At 36.4% G+C, this 23216-nt stretch overlaps 1 protein-coding gene across 1 annotated transcript in view; it reads right to left on the bottom strand.

Moving 5' to 3' along the window:
* The window catches only part of LOC123549120 (diacylglycerol O-acyltransferase 1-like), a 282902-nt gene that overhangs the window by 240510 nt on the left and 19176 nt on the right, over nucleotides 1-23216 (bottom strand). The window contains exon 2 of the mRNA XM_053546772.1: nucleotides 4764-4851. Coding sequence (XP_053402747.1) covers nucleotides 4764-4851 — 88 coding nt within the window. The remainder of the gene's footprint in view (nucleotides 1-4763; nucleotides 4852-23216) is intronic.

Genomic DNA, 23216 nt, shown 5'->3' with positions numbered 1-23216 from the left:
ACAGAAAAGTGGTCTCGGTTTTTCCCTACGGCCAATAATAAAAAAGTTACTAAATAAGCTATTTATAGTAACATAAAAGGGAAGTAATTAAAAAACAAGAGATGTCACTAATGGTGACAAATGCCCCCGCAGCACCTTGACCTTTGACCTGGTGACCCCAAAGTCAGTAGGGGTGGTGTACTCAATAAGTACTATCAGCAGGTGAAGTCTGAAGGTCCTGAATGAAGTGGTTTGCATGTAAGGTGCCTTCAGCAAAAAGTTAACGTTGGCCCCTGTGACCTTGAAATTTGACCTGGTGACCCCAAAGTCAGTAGGGTTGGTGTACTCATAAAGTACTATCAGCATGTAAAGTTTGAAGGTCCTGGGTGAAGTGGTTCGCAAGAAAAGTGCCTTCATGCAAAAAATTAACGTTGGCCCCTGTGACCTTGACCTTTGACCTGGTGACCCCAAAGTTAGTAGGAGTGGTGTACTCAATAAGAACTATCAGCATGTGAAGTTTGAAGGTCCTGGGTGCAGAGGTTCGCAAGTAAAGTGCCTTCATAAAAAAAGTTAATGTTGGCCCCTGTGATCTTGACTTTTGACCTGGTGACCCCAAAGTCAGTAGGAGTGGTATACTTAATAAGTACTATCAGCAGGTGAAGTTTGAAGGTCCTGGGTGCAGTGGTTCGCGAGTAAAGTGCCTTCATGCAAAAAGTTAACATTGGCCCCTGTGACCTTGACCTTTGACCTGGTGACCCCAAAGGCAGTAGGGGTGGTGTACTCAATAAGTACTATAAACATGTGAAGTTTGAAGGTCCTGGGTGCAGTGGTTCGCGAGTAAAGTGCCTTCATGCAAAAAGTTAACGTTGCCCCTGTGACCTTGACCTTTGACCTGGTGACCCCAAAGTTAGTAGGGGTGGTGTACTCAATAAGTACTATCAGCACGTGAAGTTTGAAGGTCCTGGGTGCAGTGGTTCGCGAGTAAAGTGCCTTCATGCAAAAAGTTAACGTTGGCCCCTGTGACCTTGACCTTTGACCTGGTGACCCCAAAGTCAGTAGGGGTGGTGTACTCAATAAGTACTATCAGCATGTGAAGTTTGAAGGTCCTGGGTGCAGTGGTTCACGGGTAAAGTGCCTTCATGCAAAAAGTTAACGTTGTGACTAACGAACGAACGAACTAACGGACGGACAGTTGAAAACTAATATGCCTCCCTTCGGGGGCATAAAAATATTGTAAGTGAACAAAAGAAGGATCTGCCAAATAAAAACAAGAGCACTGCAATTAACGCAAATGCAGAGCAATATACACACAAAAGTTTTGTGACAAAACAAAGTCATATGACCATTGACCCCTAAGTGTGACCTTGACCTTGAGTGAGCCATCTGAAAGTGTGCTCTGCACGTCATTTCGATGAGGTGAACATTTGTGTCAGGTTTCTTTGAAATCCTTCAAGGGGTTCAAGAGTTACAGAGCTGAAGGGAAATTGCTAACCAATGGACATACAGACAGACGGACACCAAGGCGATAACATAATATGTCCCTGTGTATAAAAAGGAATCGAGATCTTATGGTGGTACAAGTTGTGTGCAAGTTTTGTTAAAATCAAATCATAAATGAAGCTGTTATTGTGCAGACAAGGTCAAAATAGCTAATTCTGGCCCTATCAGGGGCCATAACTCTGGAACCCATGAAGGGATCTGGCCGGTTCAAGAAAGGAACCGAGACCTTATGGTGACACAAGTTGTGTGCAAGTTTGGTTAAAATCAAATCATAAATGAAGATGCTATTGTGCAGACAAGGTCAAAATAGCTAATTCTGGCCCTATCAGGGGCCATAACTCTGGAACCCATAACGGAATCTGGCCAGTTCAAAAAAGGAACTAAGATCTTAAGGTGATACAAGTTGTGTGCAAGTTTGGTTAAAATCAAAACATAAATGAAGCTGCTATTGTGCAGACAATGTCAAAAAAGCTAATTTTGGCCTTTTCAGGGGCCATAACTCTGGAACCCATTATGGGATCTGGTCGGTTCAAGAAAGGAACCGAGATCTTATAGTGACACAAGTTTTGTGCAAGTTTGGTTAAAATCAAATCATAAATGAAGCGTCTATTGTGCAGACAAGGTCAAAAAAGCTAATTTTGGCCCTTTCAGGGGCCATAACTCTGGAACCCATTATGGGATCTGGTCGGTTCAAGAAAGGAACCAAGATCTTATGGTGACACAAGTTTTGTGCAAGTTTGATTAAATTCAAATCATAAATGAAGATGCTATTGTGCAAACAAGGTCAAAATAGCTAATTCTGGCCCTTTCAGGGGCCATAACTCTGGAACCCATAATGGAATCTGGCCAGTTCAACAAAGGAATCAAGATCTTATGGTGATACAAGTTGTGTGCAAGTTTGGTTAAATTCAAATCATAAATGAAGATGCTATTGTGCAGATAAGGTCAAAATAGCTAATTCTGGCCCTTTCAGGGGCCATAACTCTGGAATCCATAATGGAATCTGGCCAGTTCAAGTAAAGAACCAAGATCTTATGGTGATACAAGTTGTGTGCAAGTTTGGTAAAAATCAAATCATAAATACAGCTGCTATTGTGCAGACAAGGTCAAAATAGCTTATTTTGGCAGGGCCAAACTCTGGAACCCATAATGGGATCTGGCCAGTTCAAGAAAGGAACCAAGATCTTATGGTGATACAAGTTGTGTGACAAGTTTGGTTAAAATAAAATCATAAATGAAACCACTATCATGCAGACAAGAAATTGTTGACGCACAAAAATAGCAAATTCTGGCCCTTTAAGGGGCAATAACTCTAGAACCCATGATGGGATCTGGCCAGTTTCCAAAAGGAACTGAGTTTTAAAAGTTTTTTCCTATATAAGTCTATGTAAAACTTGGGACCCCCGGGGTGGGGTCTCTTTTCACCACAGGGTCATAATTTGAGCAAATTTCATAGAGGGCCATTAGATGATGTCACATGCTAAATATCAAGGCTCTATGCCTTGTGGACAAGAAGATTTTTGAAGTTTTTCCATGGCAACCAGAGTTCTGTGTAAAATTCAATTCTTTGAACAATTCTGAAAGGGGGCCACCCAAGGATCATTCCTGTGAAGTTTGGTGTAAATCTGCTCAGCGGTTTTGAAGAAGATTTTTTTAGAAAATGTTGATGGACGGACGACGGACATAGAGCAGTCACAAAGGTGAGCTAAAAATGCAAAACAGAGTAATGGAACCTGTACAATGCGTGCCAGTTTATTACAGTGAACAAGTGTTGTGTGAAGTTTCAACCATTCTGATTAGTGGCAGACGCGGACGAAGACGTAGAGTCGATGCACAGGTGAGTCCAATAGTTCTACCAATTCTTTCAATAGTTGAGCTAAAAATGGACCATTTCTTCAGAATAAGAAAATCCTGACAATATATATCGTCGGAGTCCTTAAAATCGCGGAGTACCTTGGTTCGCGGCCATTTTTGTTTGCTTATACTAGTCACGCGAGATTTGCATTCACGCACCGGAAATTACGTCAGCATTTACTACGTATGTTACTCGACCATGATAATCTTTCTAATTATAATAATGCGTTTTAAGAAGGCAAGTGCATTAAATATTAATCTGTCATGAAAATTTTACCTTTTACGCTAATCCCTAAATATAGCCACTAAAAAGATACATGTTTATACCCTAAAATGTTTTTTTAAAAGTCCAAATTACCTTCGTCTGCTTTGTTTACATTTTATCAATGGAGGTCACGTGGCCCAAGTTGTGATGAATAACGGTTACGTAAAAAAAGCATTTTTCATGTACCTATAACCCTTAGCAATTTTTCCTCAGCTTTTTCAAACTATCTCAGTAAACCTCAGCCTGTCAGAAGTAAATATAAGCTATTACAATCTCTATCACGATCCCAAAGTGAGCTCAATGTAATGAGATGGGAAAAGAAAAACCCATGTAAACACTGGAATCGATCAGGACTGCACTGACGTAAGAGTAACTAAAAGAGGGGAATCTTTCCCATGTCCTCACTGTGTAAGTCTTGAAAAATAGAAACTATTTTGTTGGAGATTTGAAATGTTAATGTTTTAATTTTTTTGTTACTGTAGTGAAACATTTTAAAAGCTAAAACATTGAAAATCATGAAAACCACATGAATGACTATATTTGACCTTTAAGTCATGTGATTCAAGTCCCAGGATGCTGTGATGTCATATCCGCGAAATCAAGGTTTGCGGACGACTGACATAATTTATTTGACATGACGTTTCAGATGAATCCCAGTAGATAACTAGATCGAATAAAGTTGATTGGAATAATGTATGTGGTGGAGGATAAATGTATTTAATCAGGTATGTAAACATTTTCATGTGACAACTGTTATTTATTGAGTCTGCGCTGAACTAAAATTAACTCCGCGAACCATGGTACGCTGAGGATATAAGTTTCATTTCAATGAGATAGAAACTGTAGGAGGAGTCAAGCACACAAGAAAGTGTGATGGACAGACTGACAGACAGTTCAAAACACTACATGCCTCCCAGTTCTTCAACACCAAGATCATGAAACAACCTGGATGAATATTGGAAAGCCTAGGTAACTAAATGCTTTAATGTGTATGTAGCCTAGGTAACTAAATGCTTTAACGTGTATGTAGCCTAGGTAACTAAATGCTTTAACGTGTATGTAGCCTAGGTAACTAAATGCTTTAACGTGTATGTAGCCAATGTGAATATAAGACTGATAAACTGAGGAACGGCAACTACAGTAATAAGACATTTCTGATGCTTACCAACAATATGATGCAAAGGTTAAGTAGCCCTCTATAGTTGTTGAAACCACTTGATGTACTGAACAGTGAATCTGCATGTCTGTGCACTCTGAAACATACATATACATTGTGTATTCCTACAATTTATCTGCATGTCTGTGCACTCTGAAACATACATATACATTGTGTATTCCTACAATACATCTGCATGTCTGTGGACTCTGAAACATACATATACATTGTGTATTCCTACAATATATGTGGACTCTGAAACATACATATACATTGTGTATTCCTACAATATATGTGGATTCTGAAACGTACATATACATTGTGGATTCCTACATTATATCTTTACATGTAATATTTCAGTACCTTGTTCTTACAGAGCAATTATTATAAATTACAATTACAATTATAATTAAACAGTTATAAAAATGTGCTCCTATTAAAATGTTGTTTTGGGAAAAGAGATGGACTGGTTTGTTTTCAAATATCTTTGGTTGAAGGAACACAAGACACAATATTTTCATGAGTGGCAAATGTAAGATCTAGTGTTCACAAACTAGAGATATTTTGACCTTAAAGGTAAAACAAACAAATTTTCTTTATTTCATGTTTTTTTTTCAATTGTATTAAACAAGAGGGCCATGATGGCCCTATATCGCTCACCTCAGTAGAGTTGCTTGCTTGAACAAATTTCTTAGCTAAAGCAGAAAAGCAAGAAAATTAGGAGAGTGGGTCAAGGTAAAGATTAATATGCAAGATTACTTTAGAAATCTGTAAAAAAAAATATTACAGGTGGTCCAAATCATTTTGCTGTAGCTTAGAAAACAAGAAAGTAGGTAACATTGATATTCACTGAAAGTCTGTTTCAAAATCGGCATGCAAAACTATACATGTCATCAAAATTTTAAAGCTGTATCTTAAAAAAACAAGAAAGTAGGTCAGTAGGTCACATTCAAGGTCACTGAAAATCAGTTTTAAGATCGGAGGGCAAAACTGTACATGTTATCCAAATCCCAAGGCTGTATCTTCAAACACAAGAAAGTAGGTCAGTAGGCCACATTCATGGTCACTGAAAGTCAGTTTTAAGATCAGTGTGCAAAACTGTACATGTCATCCAAATTTCAAGGCTGTACCTTAAACAAGAGGGTCATGATGACCCTGAATCGCTCACCTGAATAATATGAGCCACGTGTTTAAAATGACAAACTCATGCTAAAATATTACAAAGTAGGTCAGAAGGTCATATTTATGGTCACTGAAAGTCAGTTTAAAGACAGGTGTGCAAAGCTGTACATGTCATCCAAATTTCAAGGTTGTGTCTTAAAAAATAAGAAAGTAGGTCAGTAGGTCAAGGTCACAGTCAGGTGACTCCTAATCACTTGGGGTCATCAGGTAATTATAATTAAATAGTCTAGGAAATATGATCTATAATGTTTCTGAAGTATTTATTCCTACAGTACAGCCAGCGCAGCACCTTCATTTGAACACCCGTCGCCGCGGTTCAAATTTGCGTGTTCGTTTTTACTGTCCGCCGCAACGGGTGTCATATCGGACATTTCAGGTGTTCAGGAATGGTCATTGCCGGAGGCAGTGAATGCCGCGCGTTGCGATGGACGGCTGCGATGGTCCGTGATGGTCGGCCGCGAGGAACCCTGGTTTTCATTTAATAATTTTTGAAAGAACTATTTCGTAATTTGTAAATATTAATGCATAAAATGTATAAACATATACTTACTAATTATTCAAAATGTATATCTCGTCCGTATACTAGTAATCAGTCGCGATGTGATGATATATAATAGTAGATATCATATTGTTTTGTATTTTCTGTAAAATCTAATAAGAGTTGCATAAGCATGTTCTTTGTTTTGTTTCAACAGTTTTATTTCTATTTTCAGGTCATTGCAAGCGTATAAATCTTTGATCTTATTGTTCATTTCCAAATTGATTGTTACCTAAATTCTATATTATTTGCACCTCTTCTAACAATTACGTTACAAATTATGTTTTACTAACACCTGTTTCTTACTCTGTTTTATTTATTACGGTACCTAATATGCTCTTTTGTTTCGCTTGTTTGTCAGTTTTCAGATGTTTAGAAATTATTGGTAAGTTTCTTTACACTGTTCAATGATTACTACTGATCAAATTATTGTTATTTGTTCGTAATATTTTTATTAATATAATAATTCTCTTATTTGCTGACAACTTATTTGTTAACAACCTTTGATCAAGATGAATATATTCAATAGAATTTCAGACTTTTTACTCGAGTCTTTGATTTAATATCTTCATTACATATTAAATGAATATTTGATATAAACTTTTATGATATATGAGACTTAGCTACGTATACCTTTCATTTTCGGAATTCCGCATGGTGAAATATTTTACTTTTTCTGTAAACAATAGAAACAGTTGCATTTGTTTCTAATTACAGGTAAACGTAAGCGGCGAATTTGATGTTTGGGAAGAAGACGAATATGAAATTTTTGTTCAAATACAATTAGACAGAGTCTGTTCTTTTACACCCTCTTGCTTATTTATTAACTATTAAAGCAGTCATGTGCCTTATGGTAACCGAAAAAAGTCTCCCTTTATTTTGTCTGTAGTGTTGTTTATTTTTTCTATAGGTCTTCTGGTTCCTGGAATCTCTGCTGTGTTTATTTTTTCTCTGCTCTTTCGGGATGCTTGAGTCGATCCACTGTCTATACATACTGTACTGTGAAGCGAAGTTCCATCTTATGGTAGGTTTTGTTGGAGATGGTGATAGTTGGTGAAGGATGCTGCACATTTCATTACCCCTCAAGCTTTTATTAGTTTACATGTTAGTGTTCTGTGTACTTAAAAGGTTTTATTTTTGCTATGGTTCTACTTTGCAAATGTGAGCTCTAAAGCTGTGTTTTTGGTGCTCTGTGCTTCCAAGAAATCTACTCGTACCCATTATCTTTATTAACTATTGCAATAGATGTCATTAAATAACATTTATAATAATAATAATAATTTTTTTATTTTACGAAGGTAAACTCATTATGCAATCATATAAGCAGATACAAATGAAATCACATATTTACAATGATGCCTTCAACAAGGTACAAATTATGTAAAAAAAATGCATATTAAAACAATACAATATCAAAAAAACAACAAAAGGTTTAACATGGGTGGTTACAATAGTAGAAGATTCAAACATCTCTAAAATATCCATCATATCAAAATTGTTTGTTTTTACGAAAAATTTATATTTGACGATACTAATATACTGATAATAATTAATATCTACACATTTGTATCCTTATAAATGACCTTTTCTACTGGAGTTAACTAAACATGATGAAACAGAAATATCAATCTGAATGAGAAGTCTTTTGGATGTCAGGTAAGCACCATAAATTCCCCCAAGGATATTTTAGTCACAGACAAGTCCAAGTAGTATATGTAAGCTGCATTAGGCAATATTTCTAAATCATAGTTGTGTATCTTTGACGTTATATATCTCTGACGTTATATGTATCCGATGTTATTCGTCTCTGACGGTATATATCTCCGACGTAATGTATCTTCGACGTTATGCTTTTTCGACATAATTGTGTCATGTCAGCACTGCTACTAGACGTGGAGTGTCCAGTTGTCCCGTCGTTTTTCGTGTTCCTTTCATTGCTTGTTCTGGCCTTGCCATATATAGCTCATAATTTTAATGGTAATAAAACTGATTTTGTGTCCACAGAGTTCTTGATGTCTCCCTTTTTTCAGTTCGTCAGTTGTGTCTTATCTTCCAGTTCGTCAGAGGCCCACATACTTGTAGTACTAATACTGCTTAATAACAAGAGGACCATGATGGTCCTGAATCGCTCACCTATCCCCACATGACCCAGTGTTGAACTGAGTATGACGTCGTTATTTCTATCATTTGACATGGGGACCTAGTTTTTGAGCACAAGTGACCTAATATCATCAAATAAAAAATTCTGACCAATTTTCATGAAGATCCATTGAAAAATATGGCCTCTAGAGAGGTTACAAGGTTTTTCTATTATTTGACCTAATGACCTAGTTTTTGGAGGCACTTTACCCACTTTTAAATTTGACCTAGATACTTTCAGGTGAACATTCTCCACAAATTTTCATGAAGATCTCGTGAAAAATATGGCCTCTAGAAGGTCACAAGTTTTTTCATTTTTCGACCTACTGACCTATTTTTTTGACCGCACATGACCCAGTTATGAACCTGACCTAGATATCATCAAGCTGAACATTCTCACCATTTTCCCATGAAGATCCTTGAAAAATATGGCCTCTAGAGAGGTCAAAAGGGTTTTTCTATTTTCAGACCTACTGACCATATTTTTAACCCCCACGTGCCCCAGTTTCGAACCTGACCTAGATTCAACAAGGTGAACATTCTGACCAATATCATGAAGATCTCATGAAAAATATGGCCTCTAGAGAGGTCACAAGGTTTTTCTATTTTTAGATCTACTGACCTATTTCTTAACCCAATGTAACCCAGTTTCAAACTTGATCTAGATATCATAAAGGGAAACATTCTGCCCAAATTTTCCTGAAATCCATTGAAAAATAGGCCTCTAGAGAGGTCAAAAGGGTTTTTTCTATTTTTAGACCTACTGACCTAGTTTTTTGCCGCACATGACCCAGTTTCAAACTTGACCTAGATATCATAAAGCTGACATTCTGACCAATTTTCATGAAGATCCATTGAGAAATATGGCCTCTAAGAGGCCCACAAGGATTTCTATTTTTAGACCTACTGACCTAGTTTTTGACCGCACGTGACCCAATTTCGAACCTGACCTAGATATCATCAAGCTGAACATTCTGACCAATTTTCATGAAGATCCTTTGAGAATAGGGCCTCTAGAGAGGTCAAAAGGGTTTTTTCTTTTTTTTAGACCTAATGACCTTGTTTTTGACGGCACGTGACCCAGTTTCGAACTTGACCTAGATATCATCAAGTGAACATTCTGACCAATATTCATGAAGACTCATGAAAAATATGGCCTCTAGAGAGTCACAAGGTTTTTTCTTTTTTTTAGACCTACTGACCTAGTTTTAGACCCCACGTGACCCAGTTTCGAACTTGACCTAGATATCATAAAGGTGAACATTCTGACCAATTTTCATGAAGATCTTGTGAAATATATGGCCTCTAGAGAGGTCACAAGGTTTTTCTATTTTAGACCTACTGAACCTAGTTTTTGATGCACGTGACCCAGTTTCGAACTTGACCTAGATATCATCAACGGAACATTCTGACCACTTCATAAAGATCCCATGAAAAATGTGACCTCTAGAGTGGTCACAAGCAAAGTTTACAGCGCACGAAACGCACGCACGGAGGGACGGACGACGACGCCGCGCGATCACAAAAGCTCACCTTGTCACTTTGTGACAGGTGAGCTAAAAATGTACCATATATGGTAAGGACAGAACAATGATGGGAACACTTTAGACAAATATGTATTCACAGAAAAATGTTAAAAACTCCTTGAGCAGGAATATTGCAGGAAAACTAATCAGACACTAATTCTTGCATAGTCTTTCCTGAAATAGACAAAAAAAACAATTCAGAATGTGTGCTAAATACTTCCAAAAAACCACTAAACCTTTTCATCCAACATATCATTTTACATAATTCCTTAATAAGATAAAGTTTTCGAATATTGCATTTGTAATTCACACAAAGGGTATAGAAATGTTCATTGATCATTGAACCTTAAGCACTAGACCTTTAGTTTTAAAAACATTAAAAGAGAACCTACTGTATGTACACTGTTTCTGTATTTTCACTTGGAAAACTTGTCACTTTTTAAAAATCTATTATGCAGACATTTTCGTACCAAATTTAACAGAACGTTGTTACTGGCAATAAAAATTCATTATAAAACAGAACGTTTTTTTTTTAAATTAAAATAGTTAATTTTAAAGTAACTTTTTAGTCGTTAATGCAAATAAATTTATTAGAAAAAGAAACCAAGCAACTTACCTCTATTATAATCTTTTAATATTATGCCAAATTCAGAACAAAGATAAACCATTAGGTGCTAAACAATATAACTGTTAGGTATTGTTAAGAACACAAGATTGGAATGAAAATAAATTTAATAAAGGACGAAAAATATATACGTTTCTTGACAACGGCTGTACCTGCAAAATATATAAAAATCAATATGTTATTGTAATGAAACAATTGCTCAAATCCTCGAGCTGATGTAAGAGAAAAAAAATTATGTTCATCAGATTAAAAGTTCTAAAGGATATACTTTGATATTCGATTTTGAAATAGTATATCTTATTTGATACCGATCCATGGAATAATTACTTTTTACATGCATATGGTGGTTTGACTGTATCTAGATTTTGTAACAGTTGAGAAAACAGAAAAAAAATATAATATTCACTCAGAGATGAAAAAAAACTTCTATCAGCTATTTTAGTTTGTTTATTTTGTTATTAACACTTACGATTATGCACGAGCCCTTTCTATTTAAAGTACGCCGACAATTAACGTGTCAGAATTTGACGAGTATAAATAATAGGCAATTATATGAAAATATCTTGTGAATGTTATCAACGTATCACATTTCGATACAATGTGTGTGTAAAACATCCCTTCACACAATTACTTGCAATTTGGATATAATTTATTGAAAAGGTTTTATCGTCAATGACAATAAGCTAAAATCAAAACCTGAAAATATCGGACGTAGATAACAACAGTTTCTATACAAAAGAAAGGCGTGATACAGGTAGACGAGTAAAAGGAATAAATGATATACATTGTATATTTATAATAAATACATTATAGAAAATAAGTTTAACAATTAAGTGCTACAATACACTGTTAAATATTTAATGTTGAAATAAAACGTTGACCGCGATGGTCCCTCGCGTGAACACTGCGAATCCTCGCGGCCGTCCATGCGAACCGCTGTGATAATGACCGCGAGGGCCGACGGTTGTCCGGCCATCGCAACTGAACACCCGGATTTTTTTTTACCCGCGAGGGTCGAAGGGTTTTTGAAGGTGCCGTGCTGGCTGTACTGTATATAACTCATATAGCAAGTGACCCCCAGGGCGGGGCCTCTTTGCACCCCAGGAGAATAATTTGAACAATCTTGTTAGACATCCACTAGGCAATGCTACATACCAAATATCAAAGGCCTAGGCCTGGAACTTTCAGATAAGAAGATTTTTTTTCCCTATATAAGTCTATATTAAATTTGGGACCCCCAGGGCAGGGCCTCTTTTCACCAAAGGGGCATAATTTGAACAATTTTGGTAGAGGACCATAAAGCAATGCAACATACCAAATACGAAAAGCCTAGATCTTGCAGTTTCAGGCAAGAAGATTTTTAAAGTTTTTTCCTATATAAGTCTATGTAAAACTTGAGACCCCCAGGGCAGGGCCTCTTTTCACCCCAGGGTTATAATCTGAACAATTTTGGTAGAGGACCTCAAGGCAATGTTACATACCAAATATCAAAGGCCTAGGTCTTTTGGTTTTACACAAGAAGATTTTTGAAGTTTTTTCCTATATAAGTCTATGTAAACATTGGGACCCCCGGGGCGGGGCCTCTTTTCACCCCAGGGGCACAATTTGAACAATCTTCATAGAAGACCATTAGATGATGTCACAAGCCAAATATCAAGACTCTATGCCTTGTAGTTTTTGACAAGAAGATTTTTAAAGTTTTTCCTTTTGGTTGCCATGGCAGCCAGAGTTCTGCATGGAATTCAATTCTTTGAACAATTTTGAAAGGGGACCACCCGAGGGGCATAATTTGAAAATTCTTTATAGAGGACCATTAGATGATGTCATATGCCAAATATTGAGCCTCTATGCCTATGGTTTTGGACAAGAACATTTTCAAAGTTTTCCTTATATAAGTCTATTGTAAACCATGTGACCCCCAGGGTGGGGCCATATTTTGACCTTAGGGGAATAATTTGAATAATCTTGGTAGAGGACCACTAGATGATGCTACATACCAAATATAAAAGCCCTATAACCTGTGGTTTTGGACAAGAAGATTTTTAAAGTTTTTCCTTTCGGTTGCCATGACAACCAGAGTTCTATATGGAATTCAATGCTTTGAACAATTTTTAAAGATGGTTTAGGAGGAGATGTTGTTTAAAGGAAAGTGTAGATGGAGGGACGGACAGACGCTGGACGGTGAGCGATCACAATAGCTCACCCTGAGCCTTTGGCTCAGGTGAGCTAAAAATGTTGGCAAAAAAGATCTTTCTTTAAAATTAAGGTATGGTCATATTATGAACAATAAGAACATGTGTTTTTTTTCTAAAGTATTTTAAAACATGCTAAATCAAGAATAAAACACATGTTTGAGTCCAGAATCAAACCCCTGTTGCCTCAGCAATAAAAATTTTACTCACGGGGGAGGAACTGTTACACGAGACTCGGTTGTGGAGGATATCATGTTACAGATTTAGGATGCTACTGTTACAGTATTCCTGGATAACGTTACAGCATTCGGAGAAAAATAATCGCTGTCGATGTTTTGTTTGCCAAAGAAATAGTAAAGATTTATCTCTTTTTTGCAAAAGTAAAAATTGTTTTTCTAGATCAATAGTATGTACGTCTGTTGAGACATGGTTTAACACGTGAAACACAGTATATTGATGTCTATCAAGCGTTTAATGACAAAATCTGAAATTTTGATAGAAAATTATCTAAAAGAAGTTGATTAAAATATGTTTTCAACCATATTTATGCTTATTTGCAATGATAAAACCCTCTTTAGGCATTCAGTTATAATACGAGGTAAAAAATCAATGTGGGTCTAATTTTTTCCTGGTTTTATAGAATGTTACGTTGTCGGGTGCTACTTCTGGATGTGTTACAGATTTAGGATGATACTTTTTGGAATACATTTTGACAATATACAAAACCAGGATACAAATAAAATTTAGATATCATGAATTATGCCGGATTTTTTTGTAAGATGTAACAAATATAAATTTTACCAATGCATTTTTTTTTCTAATTTCGAAATTCTAAATCAACATCTAATATAATAAAATGATATATAAACATTTTCAATGGAAAGCTAGTGTTTTATATATATATATATATATACCATAATCACCAATTCGCATTGAATCGCGTTTGCAAATTTTAAAAAGGCTGTTCTTTCATAAATAGTACCTTTTATGCTACATGTTCAAGCTAGCAAACGATGTGTCCTAGCTTCAGAAGAGCTTGCAATGTTTTGTCTTTATCAACGATTTTAATTACTAATTGCTTAAAAGAAAAACCCACTCGGAATCGGTAATGGAGAACTTAAGGAATTAATTGGCTTTTCTTACGACAACTCGCACATGGGCAAAAAAAAACTTATTTCAAATAACAAAAGATTCTTTTTTGTTAAACATGTATACGTGTTTACTGCTGGAACGACCATCGAATCATATGCCTCTGCGCAATGAGTTCTGGCAAGCATGCACAATCAATAGGCTAATCTCAAACATTTAATCTGTTTGGTCACATTTTGGAGCCTATATCATTTAACAGAGGATTTTATAAGCAATTCATAGTTAAAAAGTATAATGTTTCAGGATTTCATCCCAAAAATATATGCGTCTTTGTCTTTGTGTTATGACGTGTCAAGGGCTTTTCAGGTCTGTGCCCATTAGAAGGCATGTCTCAGGACTGTAGGCTTTGCGTAAATGCGAGCACGAGCACATTAAATTCGTGTTGTTAAAAAATTAGGAGTTACCTTATAAACACAGTAACTCACTTTCTTTTTAGATTTGAACGAAAGTAATTAATCTATGTGAATATAAATAGTGAAACACTTAGAACATTTTTCGATTTTGCTCCCCGTTATCTTTGGTGATTTATTTTGATGATATGAAAAAAATCTAACAACCAATGTATTTAGAGATTGTTCAAACGATCGGTCAATATGCATGGAAAAGGGATGGGAGACTTGCTCTGCATAACTGTATCATCAACCGTTCATCATATGTGATTCTTGACATATCACAACCAAACATCTTTCCTCCCCCTTAGGTGGAATGTTGTAGTTTTTCTTTCCTGTGTTTTTAAACGTTGTTACAACAACGCCCACTTTATACATGTCACTGCTCAATGACAAAATAAATGTTGTTCAGCAGTATTTTTCATCTAACAACAGAATCCTAAGAAGGAAAAAGTACATCCTTAATCTGAACACTTCAAAGCACACCCCCCCAACTGTAACATATCCTGCTAAACTGCAACATTCTATAAAACCAAAGAAATATAGACCAACAGTAATTTTTCTACCTCTAATAATAAAGTCCATGCCTGAAGAGGTTTTAATCAATGCAAATTTGCGTAAAATACAGTTGGAATATCTTTTAAAATCAATTTCTTTAGATATTTTTCTATCAAAATTTCGAATTTTTTCATAAACGCTTGATTGACATCAATATACTGTGTTTCGCAGGTTAAGCCATGCCTCAACAGACGTGCATATCAATGATCTAGAAAAACAATTTTTATTTTTGGAACAAGAGGTAAATCTTTACCACATCTTTGGCAAACAAAACACCGACAGCTATTATTATTATGCGAATGCTGTAACGTTATCCAGGAATACTGTAACAGTAGCATCCTAAATCTGTAACATGATATCCTCCACAACCAAGTCTCGTGTAACAGTTCCTCCCCCGTGTTACTACCATCTTGATCAATACACCATGGGGGAATTTGTATTTGACTGTTTATGTAAAGCTTAGTAATTAAGGCAGTTTATCTTTGGTACCCCGTGACAAAAGCTTTTCAATTTTGAATGAAAAATAAGTAAGAACAACTTATTCTTGTGTTTTGATAACTAATGGCATGTGCTAATCTCTGGCCTGGCCTGAACAGTTTTTGACCGAGCCAGGAGAGGCCATAGTTTTCAATATTCAAATGTTTTAAAGAAACTACAAGAGTCTTGCATTTGGACCTGGTTTATTTTCTCATTCAGTAAATCATAAATGTCTGTCTAATCTAAAATTTCACTTTTGGTAGTAAGCCTGGTCCAAAATGTTTATACCAGTGCTGATCCCAAAGGGGTAAAATGATTACTGCTGCAGTCTTATTCTGTCTCCATGTCCATGCAATTAGCAGCATATCCTTACATAAACTGGTACCTTAAAGTAGGTTTAATAAAGCTATCAATTATTATTCATGTAGATAATATGACTACAGAAAAACAGGTTTTAGTACTTTTCAACAGTATTTTATTTGAGGATATAATTCAAATTTGTTCTACTGTTAAGAATTTGTTCATACTCTGTGAGCTTGAAGAACATTACTTAGTTTCTAAGACAAATAAAAAAGCACAGGTCTGACTGCCGTCATTTTCGTTTTATAGGGCATTGTCTTCACCCTCTGTTTAAGCATTTCTGAAATTAAGTAAAATTGAACAAGAGGGTCATGATGACCCTGAATCGCTCACCTGAGTAATACGTGCCACATGTTTAAAAATGGCACCCTGAAGCTAACATATAAGAAAGTAGGTCAGTAGGTCAAATTCATGGTCACTGGAAGTCAGTTTTAAGATCGGTGTGCAAAAACTGTACATGTCATCCAAATTTCAAGGCTGTATCTTAAAAAAAAAAAAAAAAGTAGGTCAGTAGGTCAAGGTCACAGTCAAGTTACCCCTAATCCATTGGGGTCATCAGGTAATTATAATTAAACAGTCTAGGAAATATGATATGATAATTTTTGAAGTATATATTCCTATATAACTCATATAACAAGTGACCCCCCGGGGCAGGGCCTCTTTCCACCCAAGGGGCAAAATTTGAACAATCTTGTTAGAGATCCACTAGGCAATGCTACATACCAAATATCAAAGGTCTAGGTCTTGAACTTAAAGACAAGAAGATTTGTATTTTTCCCCTATATAATTGTAGGGATAATACACGTTTTTTTGTGTATTAACGTCTGCAGAAGCCCGCGGGATTGTTTGTGACCGAGACCGAAGGTCGAGGACACAAACATATCCCAAGGGCTTATGCAGGCGTTAATACACAAAACAAACGTGTATTGTCGCTATTCTTGCATAAAACAAGAGGACCATGATGGTCCTGAATCGCTCACCTCTTCCCACATGACCCAGTTTTGAGTATGACGTCGTTTTTTCTATTATTTGACATAGTGACCTAGTTTTTGAGTCATGTGACCCAGTTTTGAACTTGACCTAGATAAATTTTACAAGATAAAAATTTCTGACCAATTTTCATGAAGATCCATTGAAAATATGGTCTCTAGAGAGGTCACAAAATTTTTCTATTATTTGACCTACTGACCTAGTTTTTGAAGGTACATGACCCTGTTTTGAACTTTACATAGATATCATCAAGGTGAACATTCTCACTAATTTTCATGAAGATCTCATGAAAAATATGGCCTCTAGAGAGGTCACAAGGTTTTTCTATTTTTACACCTACTGGCCTAGTTTTTGACCGCACGTGACCCAGTTTCGAAACTGACCTAGATATCATCAAGGTGAATATTCAGATCAATTTTCATGAAGATCCATTGAAAAATGTGGCCTCTAGAGAGGTCAAAAGATTTTAATAATTTTAGACCTACTGACCTAGTTTTTGATAGCAGTTGACCCAGTTTCAAACTTGACCTAGATATCATCAAGATGAACATTCAGACCAACTTTCATACAGATCCCATGAAAAGTATGGCCTCTAGAGAGGTCACAAGGTTTTTTTATTATTTGATAAGGCACATGACCCAGTTTCAAACTTGACCTAGATATCATCAAGTGAACATTCTGACCAATTTTTATGGAGATCCATTCACAAGTATGGCCTCTAGAGAGGTCACAAGGTTTTTCTATTTTTAGACCTACTGACCTAGTTTTTGACCGCACATGACCCTGTTTCGAACTTGACCTAGATATCATCAAGATGAACATTCAGACCATTTTCATACAGATCCCATGAAAAATATGGCCTTTAGAGAGGTCACAAGGTTTTTCTATTATTTGACCTACTGACCTAGTTTTTGACGGCACGTGACCCACTTTTCAAACTTGACCTAGATTCATCAAGATGAACATTCTGACCAACTTTCATACAGATCCCATGAAAAATATGGCCTCTAGAGAGGTCACAAGGTTTTTCTATTATTTGACCTACTGACCTTGTTTTTGATGGCACGTGACCCACTTTCGAACTTGACCTAGATATCATCAAGATGAACATTCTGACCAATTTTCATGAAGATCTCATGAAATATATGGCCTCTAGAGAGGTCACAGGTTTTTCTATTTTTTAGCCCTACTGACCTAGTTTTTGATGGAACGTGACCCAATTTCGAACTGACCTAGATATCATCAAGATGAACATTCAGACCAACTTTCATACAGATCCCATGAAAAATATGGCCTTTAGAGAGGTCACAAGGTTTTTCTATTATTTGACCTACTGACCTAGTTTTTGATGGCACGTGACCCAGTTTCGAACTTGACCTAGATATTATCAAGGTGAACATTCTGACCAATTTTCATGAAGATCTTGTGAAATATATGGCCTTTAGAGAGGTCACAAGGTTTTTCTATTTTTAGACCTACTGACCTAGTTTTTGATGGAACGTGACCCAGTTTCAAACTTGACTAGATATCATCAAGGTGAACATTCTGACCCAAATTTTTCCCGAAGATCTTGTGAAATATATGGCCTCTAGAGAGGTCACAAGGTTTTTCTATTTTTAGACCTACTGACCTAGTTTTTGATGGCACGTGACCTAGTTTCAAACTTGACCTAGATATCATCAAGATGAACATTCTGACCAACTTTCATAAAGATCCCATGAAAAATGTGACCTCTAGAGTGGTCACAAGCAAAAGTTTACGGACGGACGCACGGACGGACGACGGACGACGGACACCGCACGATCACAAAAGCTCACCTTGTCACTTTGTGACAGGTGAGCTAAAAACATTACACGACGACTAAATGCATTGTTTTCATATGTGATGACTTGACGATTCCGGTACATTTTTTATTTACCATTCTTGTTGTTCTTGGAAACGGTAACATGTTTTAAATATCCATAACCGGGGCACACATAACAACAACACTACTAAAAGCGTGATTTGAAGGTTTTTGAGCATTTTATTTTTATTTTTAGTTATTACAAACGTTACATTACACATAATTTTGCATATAACTTAAAAATCTGATAAACAGGAACACAATTATTTTAAGAGTAACAACTTTACATTCAAATTATTTTGAGTACGAACAAACAGAGTACGGATGAGCACGAAGCTAGTGACTAGTTTTCGAGGTTTATTATATGAATTCTGCGAACAATCAGGTAAAAACAATCAGACTGATACTAACAACAAGAGGACCATGATGGTCCTGAATCGCTCACCTGTCCCAACATGACCCAGTTTTGAACTGAGTATGACGTCATTTTTTTTCTATTATTTGACATAGTGACCTAGTTTTTGAGCTCATGTGACCCAGTTTTGAACCTGACCTAGATATCATCAAGATGAACATTCAGACCAACTTTCATACAGATCCCATGAAAAATATGGCCTCTAGAGAGGTCACAAGGCTTTTACATTATTTGACCTACTGACCTAGTTATTGACGGCACGTGACCCAGTTTCAAATCTGACCTAGATATCATCAAGATGAACATTCTGACCAATTTTCATGAAGATCCATTCAAAAGTATGGCCTCTAGAGAGGTCACAAGCTTTTTCTATTTTTAGACCTAATGACCTAGTTTTTGATCGCAGCTGACCCAGTTTCAAAATTATTCTAGATATCATCAAGATGAACATTCAGACCAACTTTCATACAGATCCCATGAAAAATATGGCCTCTAGAGAGGTAACAAGGTTTTTCTATTATTTGACCTACTGACCTAGTTTTTGAAGGCACATGACCCAGTTTCAAACTTGAACTAGATATCATCAACGTGAACATTTCTGACCAGTTTTCATGAAGATCTTGTGAAAAATATGGCCTCTAGAGAGGTCACAAGGTTTTTCTATTTTTAGACCTACTGACCTAGTTTTTACCACAGTTGACCCAGTTTCGAACTTGGCCTAGATATCATCAAGATGAACATTCAGACCAACCTTCATATAGTTCCATGAAAAATATGGCTTCTAGAGAGGTCACAAGGTTTTTTATTATTTGACCTACTGACCTAGTTATTGATGGCACGTGACCAGTTTCAAAAATTGACCTAGATATCATCAAGGTGAACATTCTGACCAATTTTCATGAAGATCCATGTTGACCTCTAGAGAGGTCACAAGGTTTTTCTATTTTTAGACCTAATGACCTAGTTTTTGACCGCAGCTGACCCAGTTCGAACTTGACCTAGATATCATCAAGATGAACATTCAGACCAACTTTCATACAGATCCATGAAAAATATGGCCTCTAGAGAGGTTACAAGGTTTTTCTATTATTTCACCTACTGACCTAGTTTTTGAAGGCACGTGACCCAGTTTCGAACTTGACCTAGATATCATCAAGATGAACATTCTGACCAATTTTCATGAAGATCTTTTGAAAAGTATGGCCTCTAGAGCGGTCACAAGGTTTTTCTATTTTTAGACCTACTGACCTAGTTTTTGACCGCACGTGACCCAGTTTCGAACTTGACCTAGATATCATCAAGATGAACATTCTGACCAATTTTCATGAAGATCTTTTGAAAAATATGGCCTCTAGAGCGGTCACAAGGTTTTTCTATTTTTAGATCTACTGACCTAGTTTTTGACCGCACGTGACCCAGTTTCGAACTTGACCTAGATATCATCAAGATGAACATTCTGACCAACTTTCATAAAGATCCCATGAAAAATGTGACCTCTAGAGAGGTCACAAGCAAAAGTTTACGCACGGACGCACGCACGGACGACGGACGACGGACGCTGCGCGATAACAAAAGCTCACACTGTCACTTTGTGACATGTGAGCTAAAAATCATTAATATAACACCTAAAAACGGGCAATAGCACAAGTTACACGCGATACTTATTTATTCACAGTTATTTACAATAACTGAACAGACGCTTTGTAAAGGGAGTAAACTCTAAGAGAAGCTAGTGCGTACATAGATGGGGGCAGTACGTTTGGGGTTGGAAACTGATACAGCTAAACATACTATGGATTACATTGTATCTATAATGCTACAAGAAGAGGTTATTATGGAAGAAACAAGATGCAGATGCCAAATATCAGTCTGCACAGAAATACATACATACGTCCCTGGCAAAGCATTTCAAAAATAAAAATCATGTATTAACAGCACGTGAATTGCCTTGTTTGCACACGATTTTTCTCCCGTTTATACATGGGCGGATCCAGTGAAAAAAGTAGTTTTTATGCAAGAATCTATGTTAAACTTGGGACCTCCAGGGCAGGGCCTCTATTCATCCCAGGGGCATAACTTGAACAATTTTGGTAGAGGACCACAAGGCAAAGCAACATACTAAATATCAAAAACCTAGGCTTTCCAGTTTCAGGCAAGAAGATTTTTTAAAGTTTTTTCCTATATACGGTAAGTCTATGTAAAACTGGAGTCCCCCCGTGGCAGGGACTCTTCTCATCACAGGGTTATAATTTGAACAATTTTGGTAAAGGACTACAAGGCAATGCTACAAACCAAATATCAAAGCCCTAGGTCTTGTGGTTTAAGACAAGAAGATTTTTAAAGTTTTTTTCTATATAAGTCTATGTAAAACTTGTGACCCCCAGGGCTGTGCATCTTTTCACCCCAGTGGAACAGTTTGAACAACCTTCATAGAGGACCAGTAGATGATGTCACATGCCAAATATCAAGGCTCTATGCCTTGCGGTTTTGGACAAGAAGATTTTTTAAGTTTTTCCTTTCGGTTGCCATGGCAACCACAGTTCTTCATGGAATTCATTTCTTTGAACAATTCTGGAAGGGGGCCACCCAAGGATCATTTCTGTGAAGTTTGGTGTTATTCTGCCCAGTGGTTTTCAAGAAGAAGATTTTTTTAGAAATTGTTGACGGACGGATGACGCACGACGGACGACTGACGACGGACACTGAGCGGTCACAAAAACTCACCATGAGCCTTTGGCGCAGGTGAGCTAAAAATGGGGGTAATTCATAAAACATATCATAGGGATTTCAGGTCTTACAGGTTACTATGAATACATGGTGATATCAGTATTATACAAGAGCACCACCTTGCGGGTGCAGACGCTCATCTGATTTTTTTTGTCTCTGTATATTGGAAATATTGTCCTACCTATGATTTTCTAAGTCCAAAAAGGGCCATAATTCTTGCTAAAAGCAGAATGGAGTTATGATGTTGAACAAGTGTTGCAAGTTTCAAAGCAATAGCTTTGATAGTTTAGGAGAAAAGTTGACCTAAACATAAAACTTAACCAAGAAATCTGATATTTTCTAAGTCCAAAAGGGGCCATAATTCTGGCAAAAAGTCAATATGACAATAACTCATCATTTTTTTTCAAAAAATCAGATGAGCTGATAAGCATAAATGTCACTAACAAATCTCTTTCAATTTTACATGTTGGCATAATTACCCCACCCACTTTATTTACAACGGAAAAACCGTATTTAAATATAAGAAAAAAATTCTGCTGTTAAGATTTCAAACAAATTTTTGCTGCTCTGTATAAATGACACACAAAAATGCTTCAACATGGAAAGAAAAAATATTGGGGTCACCGTGCATCTAAGAGACATATTTAGAAAAACTTTAAAAACTGGTGAATTTTGATATTTTTAGTTCTTTTTGTTTAAATTTACACTTTGTAGACTGTTGAAAACTTTTTTTTCAGTTTTATCTTATCATTAAATATATCACTCAGGAAAATATCACAACCAAACCTAATCTACTTTAATAGATATTCGAAATTACCGACCCCTACCCCACTGTACATCTTACATCAATTTAAGGCAAACGCCAGCCAAAAATAAGAGTGAACAAAAAAATCGCAACAAGCAGAATCTGTTTAGTTAAATGGTACATTATTAGCCATATCTTAATTCTTTAGCATTAATTTTTGGCATAAATTTTGTTAAAAAGAAATATTGGAAGAAATATTTTTCAAAATGGAAAAATTGGGACGGTGCCCATTTTATTTGTGACTGAAGGATAAGTTAAGAATCCCAAAAACTGAAGGTTTGCTATTTTTCAACTGGAGTAGCGGTCTCAGAAGTGGAGTGTTTTGGAAGACTGATTCATTCATTTGGGCAGGTGTTACTTCCTATGGTATTTTGAGAATGAGACTTTTTTTTTTGCTTCTGCAGGGTTCTATGTCATAGTCAGCCAGGGCTTTCGGGGACGCTCAATTTCCCCTACCTGGATGCGTACTTTTTATCTGGGACACATGCCGAGTCTGTCCATGGATTTCCTTTGTACGCATACTTTTTCGAGTCAGACGCAGACAGTA

The sequence above is a fragment of the Mercenaria mercenaria genome, chromosome 6 (genome assembly GCF_021730395.1).
Source record: "Mercenaria mercenaria strain notata chromosome 6, MADL_Memer_1, whole genome shotgun sequence".
Classification (NCBI taxonomy): domain Eukaryota; kingdom Metazoa; phylum Mollusca; class Bivalvia; order Venerida; family Veneridae; genus Mercenaria; species Mercenaria mercenaria.
The sequence above is the reverse complement of the archived record's forward strand: the minus strand, read 5'-3'. Positions and strand labels throughout refer to the sequence as shown.